Here is a 20,749-nt window from a genome sequence, read left to right as displayed (position 1 = left end):
CATATGGAACATAATTTGAATGCTTACTGCACATTGAAAATAACTTGTTTTAAAAAACAACACAGAATAGTGGCTGAAAACATGGCTACTCATTTTCATTCTAAAAGACAGCTGTATGGGGAGACAATGGGAGTACTCCCAGATTCAATTAGCCAGATGGGTTTTGTCAATAGTGATGATCAAGATACATTGAGTCATAGAGTCAAAGAGTCATAGAGCACAGAAACAGGCCCTTCAGCCCATCGTGTCTGTGCTGGCCATAAAGCACCTACCTATTCTAATCCCATTTTCCAGCACTTGGCCGGTAGCCTTGTATGCTATGGCATTTCAAGTGCTCATCTAAATACTTCTTAAATGATATGATGGTTCCTGCCTCTACCACCTCTTGAGAGTCATTGAATGTATAAGAGCCACCACTGCCATCCCCCCCACCCCACTGACAGTGTCTGGTAAGCTCTGAGGAATCCATAAACCTCGCAAGCAAGGCTGTTTTAAAAAAGGAGCTAGTCACATGACTAACCTGCTGGCCAACCTGGCGTTAATTGAATTGTGTTCAGAGAACACGTTTTGGAGGAAACTGTAATTGAACTTCAAGGAAGAAGGTCTCCTCTCTCTCGCATGCAAAGTTCCAGGGACCCACAGAAGTAACTTAAGTCGCAAGACAGAAGACCAGCGAAACAAGTTTGAAAGTGTGCACTGGGCCCAAACGAGAACTGCAAGACTTAACTTCCATCAAAGACTTTACAATAGTAACTGAACTCCATCTATTACTTCAAACCTTTCCCCTTTAATTCTTTCTCCTCCTCTGTCTCTATTTGTGTGTGCGTTTATCGCGTATGCATGGTCACATCACGTGATTTTTAGTAGTTTTAACTGAATTAGAGTTTTAAGGTTAATAAACTTACACCTTTCTTGTTTAAATCTGAGAAAACCTGTCTGGTTGATTCCTTTGCAATTACAATTAGACAGTAGTGAGCAAGGACTCACTGAAGGGAAAATAAAAACACTGTTTTAAAAGTTAAACCCTGTTACGACCAAACCAGGAAAAGGCTGGGAGAGGAGCCCTAGACCCCTTCCTCACCTGGTCATAGCAACTTAGACCAGGGAAATAATTTGCTTATTGATGCCCACATTCCAACAGCAACATTAAAAATCAGCTTAAAGCCTAAGCACTACTCCAAGGTAAGCCATGACAGTAGGTGAAAGGAACATAGACCCAAAGTACTTTTTTTATTCATTCATGGGATGTGGGCATCGCTGGCAAGGCCAGCATTTATTGCTCATCCCTAATTGCCCTTGAGAAGGTGGTGGTGAGCTGCCTTCTTGAACCGCTGCAGTCCTTGAGGTGTAGGTACACCCACAGTGCTGTTAGGAAGGGAGTTCCAGGATTTTGACCCAGCGACAGTGAAGGAATAGCCATATAGTTCCAAGTCAGGATGGTGTGTGACTTGGAGGGGAACTTGCAGGTAGTGGTGTTCCCATGCATTTGCTGCTCTTGTCCTTCTAGTTGGTAGAGGTCACGGGTTTGGAAGGTGCTGTCAAAGGAGCCTTGGTGCATTGCTGCAGTGCATCTTGTAGATGGTACACACTGCTGCCACTGTGCGTCGATGGTGGAGAGAGTGAATATAGGACTGAGGTTAGAGGAAATCCTTTGAAAAAGGAATGACTCGCATATCAGGGTAGAAACTGAAGGTGAAAACTGTCATTTAAGATGCTTTTGGATGTTGTGATGCGTTTGATTTGGACATGTATCACCATTCCATCATCACTGCTGGGTCAATACCTTAGAATCCCCTACTTAATACCATCAAGGCAGTATGTCACTGTAAGACCTGCACATTTCAAGTAGAAAGCCTACCATTTCGTTCTCAGGGCAACTGATGAGAACTAACTCAAAAATGTATCTCAATCCTATTCCTCGTGGTCATATTCCTAATTTGGTACTAAAATTGGTGGTTTAGTTAAGAAAGATGACAGCTGGTTCTTGTGGGGAGTGGTAAAATGTCGCAACATGGGAAGTTCTTCCAAGGTTGGGGCTGAGCTGTATTTTTGGAACGAAGTAGAGGGAGCTTTACAATGCATTGATTTATACTATGCCTAACCTGGTGCTTGATGCTGACACTGGGTGCTAGAAATGAATAGTGTTTCATTAACAGCATCAACATCCTTTACTTTGTTGAGCAGAAATATTCACCAAAGCAATACAACCTAACAATTATATAGCTAAATGCTGTAGGTAGTAATCCAAAATCTGCTCTGTGAAACTAATAGACAATAAGCTACTGTCAGGAGATCAATCTGTGACCAGCCATTGTGAAAACAGGACCACATACCTTGTACACTAGCAGTTCATGAACACCATCTTGCAGTGTTGTGCCATCGTCTTTCATTAGTCTTATAAAGGCCATTGCAAAATTCTTTTCACTTTTGTCTTTCGCTGCAAATGAAGTAAAGCCAATTAAATCTGGGGGCCTATGGAAAAGTGTGGGTATGGGGAAAGGGCAAAGAGTGCATGAGGACTAAAGTGAACGAGTGTGTGCGGAATGCGGGGAAAGATTGAGTGAGGATTGAGGGAGTGATGATCATTACTCTTTTGCCCGATTACGCCTCTTTGAAGTGTTTTGGGATGTACTTCTAGATGAAAAATGCAACTTGTACTTACACTCTTGCGATGATCTGTGTCTAAACATAAACCTCAGGTGTATTCTTTGCATTTCTTCCATTGGAATGGCCACCTAGTAACAGACAGACATGTGAACAAATCAGTCAGCCCTTATATATCATAAATTTACCATGATAATTAAAGCACAATGTTGAACTTATGTTGTTACATTTTTCAAATGACTCCCTTTCACTTATTGTTCTCAATATATGCTGATTCAAGCCTGTGTTAAATATAAGAATATACGAATTAGGAGCAGAAGTAGGCCATTCAGCCCCTCAAGCCTGCTCCACCATTCAATAAGATCCATCTGTTTGTGTTTCGAATTCCACACTCCCATCTACCCCGATTCCCTTGCCTAACAAGAATCTATCTACCTATGCCTTAAAAATATTCAATAACCCCGCCTCCACCACCTTCTGAGGCAGAGTGTTCCAAAGTCGCACAATGCTCTGAGAGAAAAATTTCTCCTCATCTCTCTCCTAAAAGGGCAACCCCTAATTTTAAAAAAAAGTGCCCCCTAGGTCTGGACTCACCCACAAGAGGAAACATCCTTTCCATATCCACCTTGTCAAGACCATTCAGGATCTTATATACTTCAATCAAGTCTCCCCTCACTCTTCTAAACTCCAGTGAAAACAAGCTCAATCTGTCCAACCTTTCCTCATAAGACAACCTGCTCATTAGGTATCAATCTAGTAAACCTCCTTTGAACTGCCTCCAATGCATTCTTCCTTAAATATGGAGAACAAAACTGCACGCAGTATTCGAGATGTGGGCTCACCAATGCCCTGTATAACTGAAGCATAACATCCTTACTTTTATTTTCAATTCCTCTCATAATAAAGTATAGCATTCCATTAGCCTTCTTTATTACTTTCTGAACCTGCATTCTAACTCTTTGTGACTCATGCACTAGAACACCTTGATCCCTCTGAACCTCGGAAGTGTGCAGTCGTTCTCCGTTTAAGTAATACTCTGTTTTTTTATTCTTCCTGCCAAAGTGAACAAACTCACATGTTCCCACATTATACTCCATCTGCCAGATTTTTGCCCACTCACTCAACCTATCTATATCGGTCTGCAAACTTCTTATATCCTCTTCACAACATACTTTTCTACCTATTTTTGTGTCATCTGCAAATTTAACTACCATGCCATCGCTCCCCTCATTTAAGTCATTGATATAAATTGTAACATGTTGAGGCCCCAACACAGACCCCTGCAGAGCTCCACTCGTCACATCCTGCCAATCAGAAAAGGACACATTTATGCATACTCGCTGTTTTTTGCCAGCCAGCCAATCTTCTATCCATGTATTGTGAGGAAATCTCTTCCTGTCAAGGATTATGGGTTAAGCATTGTAATGAAAAACCCTTGTATGAAGCTCACTCATTGGTCCTGAATTTCCTTGGATCTGCACATGATCCATCACTGAAAATGCAGCAGACACACAATTACTTGTGTAAGCAGCAATTCTGCCAGACATCTAGTGAAATTACGTGGCAGAGTAGGATGCAGCTGTAAAAATTATGTTTTCAGTTTGATTTTTTGCCTGCATACCAGTTACTGCACTTCAGAAGTAATGCATTGTGTATGAATTCAAATATTATGCATGTGATTAATTAAGTGGGCAAAACTGTGGCAGATACTGTTCAATGTGGGAAAGTATGAGGTAATCCACTTCAAAGCTAAGAAAGATAAATCAGATTACTTTCTAAATGGTGAGAAACTAGGGATCATAGACGAACAGAAAAATCCAAGGATTCAAGTAAGGAAATCACAACAAAGGCTCAACCAGCCAAGGTGACCATGCAAAGTCCTCCTCACTAACATCTGGGGACTTGTGCCAAAATTGTGACAGCTGTCTCACAAATTAGTAAAGCAACAGCTGACATAGTCATATTCACAGAATCATGTCTATCAGCTAATATTCCAGACTCCTCCATAGACAGGACAGACCTACCAGAAGTGGCAGCATAGTGCTGTTACAGTCAAGAGGGAGTGGCCATAGAGTCCTCAACATTGATTCCAGACCCCTTGAAGTTTCATGGCATCAGATCAAACAGAGGAAAGGAAACCTCCTGCTGATTATCATCCACTACTCTCCTTCCAGCTGATGAATCAATACTCCTTCATGTTGAAAACCACCTGGAAGAAGCACTGAGGGTAGCAAGGTCACAGAATCTACTCAGGGTGGAGGACTTCAATGTCCATCACCAAGAGCTGCTTAGTAGCACCATTAGTAATTGAGCTAACTCAGTCTCGAAGCAGGTGGTGAGAGAAGAAACACAAGGGAAAAACCTACTTAACCTTGTCATCACCAATCTACCTGTTGTAGATGCATGTGTCCATGACAGCATTGGTAAGACTGACTATAGCACAATCCTTGTGGTCTCGCACTAAGAACACCCTCCATCGTGTTGTGTGGCAGCACCACCATGCTAAATGGGATCGATTCAGAACAGGTCTAGCAACTCAAAACTGGGCATCCATGTTAACTGGATCACAGCCACATAGTGAAAAATGTAGCGAGACACAGATCAGTCTCTTGATAGTAGGTTTATTCACAGAATGCAGCATTACATATCTCTGTCTCCTGTTTACCCCAGTGTCCCAACAGGCTCACTTTATATCCACTCTGAGTCCTTAAATAAACAATACCCTTCACCTGTGTATCTTTACTGACATAATTAACCTACCATTAACAATCCATGAGGCGCTGTGGACCATCAGCAGCAGCAGAATTGTATCCACGACAATCTGTAACCTCATGGCTCAGCATATTACTCAGTCCACCATTACCATTAAGACAGGGGACCAACCCTGATTCAATGAGAAGTGTAGGTTTGCCAGGAGCAGCATCAGACATATCTAAAAGTGAGGTCTAACCCAGTGAAGCTACAACTATGCATGTTAAACAGCAGAGGCAACATTCTGTAGACAGAGCACCACACAAGTGCCACGCAATGACCATCTTCAACAGGAGAGAATCTAACCAACTCCCCTTGACATTCAATGACATTACCATTGCTGAATCCCCCACTATCAACATCCTGGGGGTTACCATTGACCAGAGACTGAACTGGACCAGCCACGCAAGTACTGTGGCTGCGGCGAGTAACCTACCTCCTGAATCCCCAAAGCCTGTCCACCATCTACAAGGCATAAGTCAGGAGTGTGGTGAAATACTCTCTACTTGCCTGGGTGCGTGCGGCCCCTACAACACTTAGGAAGTTCGACACCATCCAGAACAAAGTAGCCTGATGGATCGGCATCCCATTTGACACCTTAAACATTCTCTTCCTCCACCACCAGAGCACAGTGGCAGCAGTGTGTACCATATACAAGATGCACAGTGGCGCAGTGGTTAGCACCGCAGCCTCACAGCTCCAGCAACCCGGGTTCAGTTCTGGGTACTGGCTGTGTGCAGTTTGCAAGTTCTCCCTATGACCGTGTGAGTTTCCGCCGGGTGCTCCGGTTTCCTCCCACTGCCAAAGACTTGCAGGTTGATAGGTAAATTGGCCATTGTAAATTGCCCCTAGTGTAGGTAGGTGCTAGGGAATATGGGATTAATGTAGGAGGGGATGTGGTAGGGAATATGGGATTAATGCAGGATTAGTATATATGGGTGGTTGATGGTCGGCACACACTCGGTGGAAGTTCCATGAGAATCCTCATCCTCAATGATGGGGGAGCCAGCATGTGAGGGAAAAAGACAAGGCTGAAGAATTTGCAACCATCTTCAGCCAGGATTGCCAAGCTGATGATCCACCTCTTCTCCTGGTGTCCCCAGCATCATAGATGCCAGTCTACAGACTATTTGATTCACTTCATGTGATATCAATAAACACTTGAGAGTACAAATGCTATGGACCCTGACAACATCCCAGTGGTAGTACTGAAGGCTTGTGCTCTAGAACTAGTCATACCTCTACCAAGCTATTCCAGTACAGCTACAACACTGGCATCTACCCGACAATGTGGAAAATTGCCCAGGTATGTCCTGTCAAAAAAGGAACAAATCCAATCTGACAATTCCACTCAATGTATCTACTCTCAGTCATCAGTAAAGTGATGAACGGCATTGTGGACAATGCTACAAGTGACACTTACTCAGCAATAACCTGCTCACCGATGCTCAATTTGGGTTCTGACAGGACTACTCTGCTCCAGATCTCATTACAGCCTTGGCCCAAATATGGACAAAAGAGCTGAATACCAGAGGTGAGGTGAGAGTGACTGCCCTTGAGATCAGGGCAGCATTTGACCAAGTGTAGCATCAAGGAGCCCTAATAAAATTGAGGTCACTGGTTGGAGTCATACCTAGCTCAAAGGAGGATGGGTGTGGTTGTTGGAGGACAATCATCTCAGCCCTCGGACATCATTGCAGGAGTTCCTCGGCAGTGTCTGAGGCGCAACCACCTTCAGCTGCTTCACTAGTAACATTCCCTCCACCATAAGGTCAGAAATGGGGATGCTTGATGCTTGCTGATGATTGCACAGTGTTCAGTTCCATTTGCAACTCCTGAGATAAGGAAACAGTCCACGCATGCATGCAGCAAGATTTGGACAACATTCAGGTTTGGGCTGATAAGTAGCAAGTGTTATGGCCAAGTGGTGAGGGGTTTGGGTGGTTCCCACTGTTCAACTCCCACCTGACCGCAGCAAGTGTTTTCTGTTATTAGGGTTTAACTGCTTTGTGCTTTATTTGTCAAATAAACAGACAGCGCCAAGTGCTCTTGTAGGTTGAAAACAGAAGATTAATTCTTTAATTGAGCACAATATGCCTTATCCCAAAATTATTACAACCTCATACACTCATTCATTCGCACATACACATACATAAACACACACACACACACACACACACGCTAGAGGAAACAGATAACGAGGAAAGGGGTAAGTGGTTTACATGTGAGGTAGGGTTTTGGGGTTCATGGTAAACGTTGAATTCTCTCAAAAGTCAAGTTCTCGTTGGTTGCTGGCCTGAGATGTTTCAGGTTTCTCCCTTGGTTGAAAGTTCAGTTTGAAGACGGAGGATCCCTTTCAATTCACTGCTGTATAAGTTGGAAATGTAGAATTCACAGCAGGGGCCTCCCTGCTGGCTTGCTGGATTTTCTCCCAGCTCTTGGCTGGACAATCTTCTTGTTGATGCTTCGTTTCTGCCTGTCCCTCTCCCTTGAGGGTTGCCTTTTTCAGGTAAAAGTTTGTCACATCATATTCCAGTAGAAGACGTTTTGGTCTCTTCCCCAATGGTGATCACCAGGATGAGAATAACCTAGTTATGATGTTTCCATTTCATACCTTCTTTGTTTCAGTAGAATGCATTCAATTCAGGAATGTTACTGGATGGGTGTAATTGACACCTCTCAACCTAGTTAGGCATCCTTTGTTCACAACGAACAGTGTGGCAATGTTCGAATACTCATGCGACCATCTTTTTCAGCATTGTCCATTTTTAGAAAAAGGTAAAGTTAGTTTTTATAATTCTTCAGTTTGAGTTTGGATTTTTTCATTGTTGCACTTCTTGTAAGTGTGACACATGTAACATTTGCACCACACAACTGCCAGGCAATGACCATCTCCAACAAGAGATAGTCTAACCTCCTTCCTTTGACATTCAATGGCATTATCATTGCCGAATCCCTCACTATCAACATTCTAGGTGTCACCATTGACCGGAAACATAACTGGACTAGCCATGGGCAGCACAGTGGCGCAGTGGTTAGCACTGCAGCCTCACAGCTCCAGCGACCTGGGTTCAATTCTGGGTACTGCCTGTGTGGAGCTTGCAAGTTCTCCCTCTGTGTCTGCGTGGGTTTCCTCCGGGTGCTCCGGTTTCCTCCCACATGCCAAAGACTTGCAGGTTGATAGGTAAATTGGCCATTATAAATTGCCCCTAGTATAGGTAGGTGGTAGGGGAATATAGGGACAGGTGGGGATATGGTAGGAATATGGAATTAGTGTAGGATTAGTATAAAAATGGGTGGTTGATGGTCAGCACAGACTCGGTGGGCTGAAGGGCCTGTTTCAGTGCTGTATCTCTAAATAAAAAATAAATAAAAAATATAAATACTGTGGCTACAAAAGCAGGTCAGAGACTTGAAATTCAGCAGCGAGTAACTTGCCTCATGACTCCCCAAAGCCTGTCTGCACAAGTCAGGATTGTAATTTACCTGCCCATATGAGTACAGCTCAGAAGCTCAACACCATCGTGGACAAAGCAGTCCACATGATTGGCAGTCAAATCACCACCTTAAACATTTACTCCCTCCACCAGCGATGCACCGTGGCTGCAATGTGTACCATCTACAAGATACACTGTAGGAACTTGCCAAGGCTCCTTCGACAGCACCTTCCAAACCCGCAACCTCTACCAGCTGGAAAGGCAAGAGCAGCAGATGCATTGTAACACCACCACCTCCATGTCACACAGCATCCTGGCTTGGAAATAAATCATCCTTCCTTCATGGTCACTGGATAAAAATCCTGGAACTCCCTCCTTTGCAGCACTGTGGGTATACCTTCATCACATGGACTGCAGCGGTTCAAGAAGATGGCTCACCACCATCTTCTCAAGTGCAATTGTGGATGAGCAATGAATGCTGGCCTTGTCAGTGATGCCTGCATCCTGTGAATGAATTAATAAAAAAACCAAAAAACTGGTGGACTAGTGGATTGCTTGATATTGACACTGGATTTTGAACAACACAAAAAATAATTTAAAAATTTGTGAATTGCTGGCTTTCTTTTCAAAAGGGCTAGATTACAATGGGGTGGAAGTACAGAGCTGTTTAGACATCTGGTTAGATACCATTCAGAGAACTGCATTCAGCACTGGGCAATGCACCTCAGGAAGGATATATTAGCTTTGGAGAGGGTGCAGTGCAGATCCACCAGAAAATATATTAAGGTTAAAAGGGTTACATTTTAAGGATGTTGCATAGACTAGCCTTGTATGCCCTCGAATTTAGAAGATTAAGGGGTGATCTAATTGAGGTGCTTACGATGATTAAAAAATTTGATAGGGTAGATAAAGAGAACAAGGGGGCATAACTTTCAAATTAGAGCGAGGCCATTCAGGGATGATCAAAAACACTTCTTCATACAAAGGATAGCGGAAACTGGAACTCTCTCTCCCAAAAAGCTGTTAATGCTGGGGGTTAATAGAAAATTGCAAAACAAAGATTGATAGATTTTTTGTTAGGTAAGGGTATTTAAAGGATGTGGAACTAAGGTGGTCTCATTCTATGGCAGAACAGCCCTGAGCAGCTGAATGGCCTACTCTGTTCCTATGTACGTATGTGAATCTTTATTTTGCTCTGAGGGGTTTGTGCTGGGAATAGATTTTTTTTATTTTGACACCCGGTGCCAACATCAACATACCAAGCATAGAATGGCTAGATCTAGAGTAAAGGTCCCTCTACTCTGTCCCAACAATATGTCTCAGCCCAATCTCATGGCACCAATGTGACAAATATCCATTTCCCACACCAGCTGCCCTGTGGCTTTTCCTGTGTGAAATTGCTGATTGTTGGTTTAGGTCTTCTTTACCTAGGAATTGTGCAAGCTTGCATGACCATTGGCCACCTAGAGTATTTAGTAAAATGACCATTGTCATGGTAACTCAAGTGCTCTAGATTGCTGAGCAATGTTCTAAAAATACACTCAAAATAAAATAAGGAGGAAAGAGCAATGGAAGGAAAGGCTGACTATTGAAGTGTCGTTGTCATTTAATGATTTAATCATTAATCACTAGGAGGCTGAGTAACGACCTTCACATTAACAGCTTTGAATCTGATGCAGAACAGACAGAGGTTAGTGTCCTCTATGAATTTAGTGCCAATGTTAATTTTGCTACTGGGTATAATTATTATGAGCCAAAGCCGTGTGTAAGGCCCATCAAACCCATAAGACCTTGCTGTTTTGAAGCAGTGACTGGTTCCCACACTTGTTCTATACCAGCACTGAAAATATAATCAAACACTTGACACGCATTTGCTCTCTTTGCAATTTTTATGATTAATTATTGATTTTTCCCTAGGTACACATTTTGTAATGGTAATTTTGCTCTTACAGAACTGCAGTCAGCATGAGAGTCAGAGTTATATTAATACCTGAAGAGTTTTACAGCCTAACAGCAATTAGTAGCATAGAAATAAACCATGGATTGTCAGTCTTTGTTTACCTTTCTGACAACTTTTGAAAGGTGAATTGCACCCCTCCCCATCATGAACCTGATTGCTCTTCCTGGGCTACGAATCCACAAATTAACAGGGAGCCCTCTGATGTTCCATCCAAATAACTATTCTTCAAAATGTGGTACTAAGCAGTATTTGTCAGCTATTTAAATATGGTCAGGTTTGATCAGCCAAAGTCCTCAGATATGGAATTATGGAATCTTACAGCACAGGAGGTCATTTGACCCATCATACCTGTGTTGGCCCTGCAATTTTCTCCCCTTCAAATATTTATACAATTCCCTTTTGAAAGTTACTATTGAATCTGCTTCTACCATCCTTTCAGGCTGTGCATTCCAGATCACAAAAACTTGCTGCATAAACAAGTCACCTCATTTCACTTCTGGCTCTTTTGTCCAATTACCTTAAGTCTGTGTGCTCTGGTTACCAACCTTTCTGCCAAAATGCAGTTTCTCCTTATTTACTCTATCAAAAAACTTCATGATCTTGGGCACCTTGATTAAACCTCCCCTTAACATTCTCTTCTTTAAGGAAAACAATCCCACCTGTTCCAGTATTTCCATATAACTGGTACCATGTAGTACCCTCTCCGAGGCTTTGGCAAGTTTCCTAAATTGTGGTGCCCAGTACTGGGCACAATACTCTATCTGAGGCATCTTGACAAACACATGAATAGGATGGGAATAGAGGGATACGGACCCCGGAAGTGCAGAAGGTTTTAGTTTAGGCAGGCATCAAGATCGGCGCAGGCTTGGAGGGCCAAATGGCCTGCTCCTGTGCTGTACTGTTCTTTGTTCCTTGTTCTTTGTTTTAACCAGTCATCTATAAATGCTTAGTATAACTTCCTTGTTTTATACTCTATGAGCTGAATTTTATCAGTCTTTTGGGGATGACTGGGAGCTGGGAAAGCTGGCAAAACAGTGTGGAAAGGCAAAGGGTGGGTGCCCGATGTCTTCCCGCTGCCATGCCATTTTTCCAGCAGTGGGAAAGCACATCGCTGCCCACCAGGAGGCCAATTGAGCCACTTAAGTGGACAACTAAGGGCACTTCCCACCTATACAGGCATCTTGCCCTCTTTGAGAGGGCCCACCATTGCATGGGGAGACTGCCCAGTGAAACCTGGCAGCCTCCCAGCGGACTCTGGGTGGGGCCTCATTTTTGGGCACTCCATACCAAGGGGCCCCCGATGGCAATGATCACCCCTATGGCAATGTGCCGCCTGCCCTCAGTGACCAACCCCGCTTCCACCGATTGCTGGTTCCTGCCTGCCAGGCTCCGGTTACCTCCAATCTCACTTCAAGGGTGCCCAGCCATTGAGGCACTCCCATCCTGCAGCTGCAACCTCAGCAATGGTGCTGCTGACCTGCCGGCCCTCTGATTGGGCAGGCAGCTCTTGGGAGCAGGCCACCTTTCTTAGTAGGGTGGCAGCCCCAGTGCCAGTCGTTTAATTGGCTGCCATCAGCAAAATGCCCAGGATCCCACCGCCCGCCGAAGCGGGGTCACCTCCACCTTTTGACCCCAGTGGCGGGTCATTTGCCACCTCCGAAAAAATCTGGCCTACGTCTCCATTTATACAACCAAGGATCCAAAGAGAATTTTTCTTAAAAACAGCCTTATCAATTTGTCCTGCCACTTTCTAAGATTTGTGTCTATATCGCTCTGTTCCTTTAAAATTATATAGTTAGTTAATATTGCCTCTCCCCATTCTTCCTTCGAAAGTGATTAACTTCACACTTTTGGTGCACAACACTGATAATATGACTGAGATCTAGGGTGCAACAAACTCTCAAACTCTGGCACCCCAGATCAAGCTGGAAAGGAAAGTTCAACAGAGAATATAGTCTTAACCATTTTATGCAGAGGATGGTGAAAATGTAAAGAAAAAATTTAAATATTTGAGGGAGTAGGCAATTGAGAGACATTAATTTCAGAAATGGATCAGATCAGCTACAATCCTTTTCAGTACCATAGATTCCTACGTGGGATGGGCAAGAACACAATGTAAGATTTAAAAAATCATAATATTCTGATAAACAATAAGATCAATTCTAGCACTACTAACAGCTAAGAGCAGCTAACTCAGCATAACCTGCAGATCCCTAATGATGAGTATGCAGAGTTAATCCCATCGTCATACCAACCCAATTGGGTTTTTACAAACATTTGGTCTTTTTTTTTCTGGTGCTAGCCTATAAATTATCAGCTTTATTAAATTCAGTTGCCTAACTTCTAGTGGATTTTGAACTCAAGGTGGCTAGGCTAGTACCGAGACCACGACAATACTATATCCTTCTTTCAATTAGTACTGTGAGGCAACCAGGCTGTAACTGGTGAAGTTTAAAATCAGGTTTTGCAACATTTTCAAACATTAAAATTTAACCATAACCATTGTCTTCATAGAAAAGCAGTTGAGAAACCTTTGTATCACTGAAGACAAATTCACGTAATCTGAAGACTAATGGACCTCCCAGAGCATTGCTTAAGACAGCAGCGTTATACTATATAACTCACAAATCATTATTCTACTGCAACTGTGCAATTATGCTTTCAAACATGCCCTGTTGCTATAAGGTGGTAATGTGTAATTGCCATGACTCAGCACAACCCGTGTCCAATGAGCAACATATAATTTATGAAAAACTCCAATCTTCTACCTTAACTTAAGCTCATCCAAAACATCTTAACTTAGTAAGTCCCATTTCTCCAACACTCCTCTACTCATTGATCTGCATTGACTCTGGGTCCAACAACACCTCACATTTAAAATTTGCATCCTGATGTTCAAATCCTCACCCCTTTCTACCACTGTAATCACCTTCAACCCTACAAACCTCTGAGAAGTGTGTGTTCCTCCAATTCTGGTCTCTTTTCCATCCTCTCTTCCTTCATCCCACCTTAGGTGTTCATGCCTTCAGTTGTCTAGGACTTAGGTTCTGGAATTTCCTCCCTAAGACTATCGGTCTCTCCACCTCTCTCCACCTTTAAGGCACTCCTCAAAACTTACCTCTTTGGCCAGCTTTTTGGTCACCTGCCCTAATGTCTCCTTCTTTAACTCATTCAATCTATGTCTCCTGTGAAGCACTTTGGGATGTTTTCCTATGTTAAAGGCACCACATAGATAAGTTGTAGTTGTAAAGTGTGAACAACAGTTTGCATGTGTTACACAAGCCCTGGTGACAGAACATTGTTATAGATATCATCACATTGTACCTTATGCTCTCGGGAACTGAGACTCAATGAAATTTGCTAACTTTGCTAGTGTCAGTCATGGAGCATCTCAATACACAGTGTTCTGCCAAAATGTAAGACTATGAAGCTTTTATGTTTAACTTTCCTGGCAGCAGTGAAAGGGCCTCTTTGGTTGATCCACATCTCTCAATTTTCATGTTCGAAAGTCAGATAGTGATGTGACTATACTCTGATGTCATCAAAATGAAAACTGAACCTTAAACTGAGGCAATTGTTCATTGTAACCAAATATATTGACCAATTTGAAAATGTATTTTCCTCATGTTTGAAATCGTCAAAATAATAGCCAGAGTCATTGCTTTAGCATTGATGAACTCATGTGCGACATCATCAAAATGTGACCAGGTTTTCCAAATTGAAAATGAGCCACTATTGGTCCATTTATTTCATTGCTACTTGTGTGCAAATTGGTTGCTTCATTTCTCTACATTACAACAATGATTTCACTCCAAACATACTTCACTGGCTGTGAAGCACTTTGGGATGTCTTGAGTTCCTAAAAGGCACTATATAAATGTAATTTGTTTCTTACAATTCCAGGTTTAAAAAAGACACTGTAATATATCACTGCTTTCACTAACCTTGATTGTCTCTATCCAACGGGGCTGCTTGACCTGATAGTAGATGACGGATCGATATTCACTGACTGGCTTGTCTCCCGCACCCAAGCAAATGGCATTCTGCATCAAAACAATTCAGACTAGTAAATATCAATGAAATAGGATCTTTGCATACACACATAATATCAGAGCTTCGCACAACAGAACACACTGAATATTGACAATCATCACAGTGTGTATCATGAACTCATTAAGAGCTCTTGTATGTTCTGCAACTCATCCAATTCTGTTTCCCCCTCACCCTCTCACCCTCACCAGTATATCCTTCTCCTCCCCTGAAGGCCTGAGTGCTAGACTATGATGCCTATTTCGGCAATGCTCCAGTATCTCACCCAGTGGTCGTCCTTTTCTAGACTCAGCATCCTGAAGTAGCCTTGCAAGTGACGGACTCCAAGGTTGAGCTCATCCTATTCTCACCTGCCTTCCACCCACTTCAATTTTCCAGGAGGTGACACTGGATAATAAATCAGGAGTGGGACTTCTGGCCGGCTTGCACCCTCCCATATGTCCCAGCTTTCACAGCCTTTTGAGAAGAGAATTCTGCAACCTTTTGTGTGGAATAAATGCTTCCTGACTTTGTTCCTAATAGCATAGCTCTCATTTTAGTGCCGCTTCATTCTTGATACCCTGACCAGAGGAAATAATTTCACCGTATCGACCTTATAGAATCCTTTGAACATTTTAAACACATCAATTAGATCACCCTTCAATCTTCTATACTGAAGAGAAACTAGAGAGAATGAAAAAAAAGAAAACTGCACTTTAGTAGCCAGGTCATAAAGAAAAGTCTGACCAGGCAGTTCTGAGACCATAACTTTTCAATGAGCTGAGCACGTCTTGTCAAATCTTTGTGATTTCTCAAAATTTAGCCCTCAAAATGCCAAAAAGACCTTGAAGTCAAAGAAACTAAACTGTTATCTAACTTGTTTTTATAATAACTGTACTGGGGAAAGTGATAATGGTAAACAGTGAAGTTAAATGTGAATATTCCATAGAAAAAGGGAGTCTATATACAACAAGACCAATGAAAACCCTGTCTCAATTAATCTTTGGTATGTGTTGGAGACATTCTCTACCGAACCCATCAAATGAGGTTTGTTGAGGCAAGTGATTATCTGATTGCCTGCAAGTCCTTAAATCAATTACCTATTCCTCATAATGAAGTAGAGTTGTCAATCCTCCAGGATTCCCCTAGAATTTACTGCAAATAAAGATTAATCTCCTAGATTAATCTCCTGCTGCCTGACCTGCTGAGTATTTCCAGTACTATCTGTTTTTATTTCAGATTTCCAGCATCTGCAGTATTTTGCTTTTATTTATTATTATCTCCCAGAAACTGCTGCCTGGGAGAAAATGCACAGGGGCATAAAAAATGGTGTGTTTTCATTTCTTTCAACATTTTTTAAAATAAAAATATTGGAGATGAGAAAAAAAAGGTCTCTGACTGACAACAATATAGAATCCTCCAATCAGGTAACAAAGAGTCTGTTCACTTTCCAATTGGTGAAGGAAGGCGATGTGCCGTGAGGATGGGTGTGTCAGGTGACCAATGGCGGGAGTGGGAGGGGAGTGCTGGACCATTGGAGGCCATGTGATGAAACCTCCTGAAATATGTCCAACCATAGTTGGCAAACCTACCGTGAAGTGAGTGACATAGAATTTACAGCACAGAAACAGACCATTCAGCCCAACAGATCTAGGCCGGTGTTTATGCTCCACATGAGATTCCTCCAAATCTATCTACTTTATTTCACCCTAACAATATATCCTTCTACGCTTTTCTCCCTTAGGTATGTAGCTAGATTCCCCTTAAATGTATCTATGCTATTGCCTCAATTACTTCTTATCGTTACATGTTCGATGTTCTCACCATAAGAAGCTTCTCCTGAATACCTTACTGGATTTATTAGGGGCTACCTCATATTTATGGCCCCTAGTTTTGGGCACCTCCATGCAGAAACTCTACTAAATCTCTCGTGTCTTCTCTTTTCAAGAGAAAATAATCCATTTACTGCTGCACCACCCCCCCCTCCCCGGATTCCCCCATTTACTGCTGCCCTCTCCCATTCCTCCACTCATTGGTGCCCTCTCACAATCATCCCATTTATTGGTAGCATTCCAAAGTACCCGATACACTGATGTCCTTTACTGCTTGCCATTTACTGGTGCCCTCCTTAATTCCTGCAATACTGCTGCCCTCTCACCAATATTTTTAATATCTTCCCCCCAAAATATTTTCACTGTTTTATGTATAAAATTAGATAGGGTTCATGCTTTTGCTCTCGATCCATTGTCACCTTCTGGAAAGTGTTTAAATGTTTCAGTGTACTGAGGGCAAGATTAGCTTCGGATATGATTCCCTGGATCAAGTCATCTACTAATGCCTACTGTCTACGCTTACACCCAATCCACTTGAATGAAGCCACAGAGGATCAGCCTTCAAACTATTCCTCAGCATGGTTTCAAGAGAGCAGTGAACTTTGAATGTAGCAGAGCCCTCTCTGCCAGCTGCCGTTAATCGCCCATGTTTATTCCTGAGAAAAATTATTACCGGAATGATTTTACCATCTTCGCTGCAGACACACATTATGACTTCCACATTCTTCTGTGTGGTCTTGTTGTACTTGTCAAAGTCTCCATACTGGATGGTGATGTAAATGTCATTCCTAACATCACCTGCAGAGGAATGAAACAGAGGAATGCCCTGAGATGAGCAGTTTTGCAATATTTTGGGATGTGAGAACAGACATGTGGTGCTGAGAGTAACAAAAGGCTATTGAGTTCCTCCAACATACCTCACCTTCCAGCTCTTCATTCGAGGCAGTGGACAGATGTTACAAACTAGCTCTCCCAGTGCAGCTTTGCCTGACAGGAGCCAATTAGCACCAACTAAAGCACCAAGACCAGCATGGCCCACAGGCTATTTATTCATAAACCTTGTTTCCATTTCTGTCCAGTCCACTTTTCTCCGAATCCATTCCATTTGAAGTGTGCCATTATTCTTTAATTTGTTTAATGTTCAAAATCTCCTTAACTAATCATCCTCTCTGCTCAAGATCTAACAGAAAATCCTTTCCTAATCCACTCCACCTGTTTCCTTTGTGTCACGAATACATCCCATCCCCTCATTTATAATGTTGTCATAAAGTTCACTCATTGTGTAAAAACTGTTTTGATGAGGAAGAATCCTCATGAAAAGGATCAGGAGCTGCAACAGGCAACTAGAAAAGATGTTAATTATTGACCGCTGTTTCAAGTGGGTCTGAATAGGTCAGGGTTAACAAAGAACACCACCACCTGAATGTACACCACAAATGTAGCAATGCTTGACATCCTAATCTAGTCCCCCTGCGGATGAGAACAAATCCCCTTGTCAGATTTAGAAAGAGCACGTGGACATAGAGCTGGCTTGAGAAACCAGCCAAATGACGTCAAATTAACAGCTGCTCAAAACAATTTCACAACAGGCAGGGCTGTGGCCACCTGTAGTCCTATCCAAATCAAGCTAAAAACTGCATCTTCTGAAAGATGCAGGCTTTGGCATGCAGAGCTTCTAAACTGCATAAAATAGACAGCTTTTCTCAACTGTATTCTGACGCTGTTTTTCAAATTTTTGGTTTGAAAGCTACCGTAATTTGGAGACTTATCACTGAAGGCCATTGAAAGCACTAGCTTATTTTAGTGTATCCCTGTATATATGCATAATATATACTAATTGCTCTCCCATTGTGTTACATACAGGGAAATAAAACTAAGTGTAGTGTTCAGTGAAGCAGGTTTGGGGATGGATGATAACAACCCCATTCAGTTGCCATTTTAAAGTCACATTTAGTTTTCTTTAGTACCTTGATTTTACATTATTACTTAGAGTTAAATAGAAAAAATGCAGGTATTCTGGGAAGCAGAGACTAATTTGGAGCATTGGAGCTTTCAACCTTGGCTCAGTGGAGTATTACCTGAGTTATAGTTCCATGGGTTCTAACACATGATCACATAATCGAGGCTGGCACTTCAGTGAAGTACTGAGGTAGCACTGCACTGTCAGAGGTGCATTCCTTTGGACAAGAGGTTAAACTGAGGTTCTGTCTGCCTCTTGGTTGGTTGTGAAAGTTCCCATGGTACTATTCAAAGAAGAGTGGGGTGGGGGGGTGGGTGGTGGTGTTCTCCTTGTATATTTAAATCCCTGTAATATTTATCCCTTAATCAACATTACAAAAAACAGTTTATCTGGTCATTATCACATTGCTGTTTGTGGGATCTCGCTGTGCACAATTTGGCTGCCATGTTCCTACATTACAACGGTGACTGTACTTCAAAAGTACTTCAACTAGTTGTAAAGAAGTCATGAAAAGTGCTATTTAAATGTAAGTCAGTTCTTTCTGTCTTTCTTTCTTTTTTTCTTTCTTTACATATGTCCTTTCTTCCTTCTTACAGGCTAAGGAGCTGGCAGATGTTAAACTGAGGCCAAAAGAGGCAACCTCTGGAAAAAGGGGGAAATTACAGTGCGACAAGTTTAGAAAGGAAAGACTTTTGAAGTGTAGTCATGATTACTATATAAACAAATATTACAGACAATTTGTGCAGGGCAAGGCTCCACTAACTGGCAATGACCAAAATGAGCAGATAGCCTGTTCCGATGGTATTAGTTGAGGAATAACTGTTAAGTTGTCAACGGAATTATAAGGAAGTCACAGGCCATTCAAAAGAAACAATCTATTTACCCTTGTGAACTATTTACCCGCCCTAGTTCACCCGAAATATTAATCTCTTTATTCTTCACAGATGCTGACTGACCTGCTGTGTATTTCCAACATTTTCTTTGCTTTTCATTTGAGAATTACAGCAACTTCCATTTTTTTCTTTTAATTTTAATTTTAACCTATTATGTAATTCCTAAAACAATCTGCTCTTTTGCCAGGAACTGTGTGACAGAGGTAATAATGGACATTTTTTTTCTGTGTGTTAACCATGGGTAAACATTCTCCATGAAGCCCAAGAGGATGTTAATTGTTGTCTTTCAGGGAGGAATCTTACTGACTTCATTTTTAAACTCAGGCCAATCCATTTCCGGGTCACAGCCCCAATTACTGCCTGCCTCAGGGAGCCCCATCCAATTGAAGACGATGGGAGGTCTGTGCAAGCAGGAGGGCCAATGGGAGCGCCTGAGGCTCTGAGTGATTGGCAGCCCCATCGGGAGAGGTGGGCGCTGACACCGTAGGTGGCAAACCATGAGAAACCACCGTAGGTGGAAAAAATGGAGGCATTTCCTGAAGACTTTAAAAGCTTAAAATTAAACTGTGGCCACAGCTGCCAGGACATCATTGTCGAGGGGCAGCTGTGGCCCCATGGCACCTGCGGCTCTGGGAAGGGGGAAAATTAAAGAAGGCTTTTCTGCACCCCCAATCCATACTCCACCACCCACCCACCAACCCACCCCCCCGCACTGCCCCCCACCACCCCCCACTCCCCCCGCCTGTGGTGTCACCAATTTGCTGAAGGCACTTAATTGCTGATTATTAGCTACCCACTGCTGCTGGTTCACTCGGAGGCTGGAACACGTCGGGTAGAAGACCCAATACACACATTTTAAAATTTCGCTGCCCTCCCTCTTCTACGTGGCTGATAAGATTCCATCCTCAATGTCTCTACATCATGTTTGCCATTAATGACTGCTATTAGAGTTGCTTTTTTAGAAATCTATTGGGTCTCAAATCTATGCTTGAGTCGATGGCTTTGATTTTATCCATTGTCAACGCGCAGGACATGATCAAAAAGAGGATTAAAATATTGGGTTTGAGCGGCACAGTGGCGCAGTGGTTAGCACCGCAGCCTCACAGCTCCAGGGACCCGGGTTCGATTCCGGGTACTGCCTGTGTGGAGTTTGCAAGTTCTCCCTGTGTCTGCGTGGGTTTTCTCCGGGTGCTCCGGTTTCCTCCCACAAGCCAAAAGACTTGCAGGTTGATAGGTAAATTGGCCATTATAAATTGTCACTAGTATAGGTAGGTGGTAGGGAA

At 42.6% G+C, this 20,749-nt stretch overlaps 1 protein-coding gene across 3 annotated transcripts in view; it reads right to left on the bottom strand.

The window, feature by feature from the left end:
- LOC137375787 (dedicator of cytokinesis protein 2-like) overlaps positions 1 to 20,749 on the bottom strand; it is a 690,449-nt gene that overhangs the window by 528,366 nt on the left and 141,334 nt on the right. For all 3 annotated transcript variants that reach the window (XM_068043220.1, XM_068043218.1, XM_068043221.1), the window contains exons 14-17: positions 17,287 to 17,411; positions 14,697 to 14,795; positions 2,663 to 2,735; positions 2,334 to 2,437 (exon numbers count right to left, since the gene is read on the bottom strand). In XM_068043220.1, coding sequence (XP_067899321.1) covers positions 2,334 to 2,437; positions 2,663 to 2,735; positions 14,697 to 14,795; positions 17,287 to 17,411 — 401 coding nt within the window. The remainder of the gene's footprint in view (positions 1 to 2,333; positions 2,438 to 2,662; positions 2,736 to 14,696; positions 14,796 to 17,286; positions 17,412 to 20,749) is intronic.

Source organism: Heterodontus francisci, chromosome 12 (assembly GCF_036365525.1).
Source record: "Heterodontus francisci isolate sHetFra1 chromosome 12, sHetFra1.hap1, whole genome shotgun sequence".
NCBI lineage: Eukaryota > Metazoa > Chordata > Chondrichthyes > Heterodontiformes > Heterodontidae > Heterodontus > Heterodontus francisci.
Note: the sequence above shows the minus strand (reverse complement) of the source record. Positions and strands in the feature narration are given on the sequence as shown.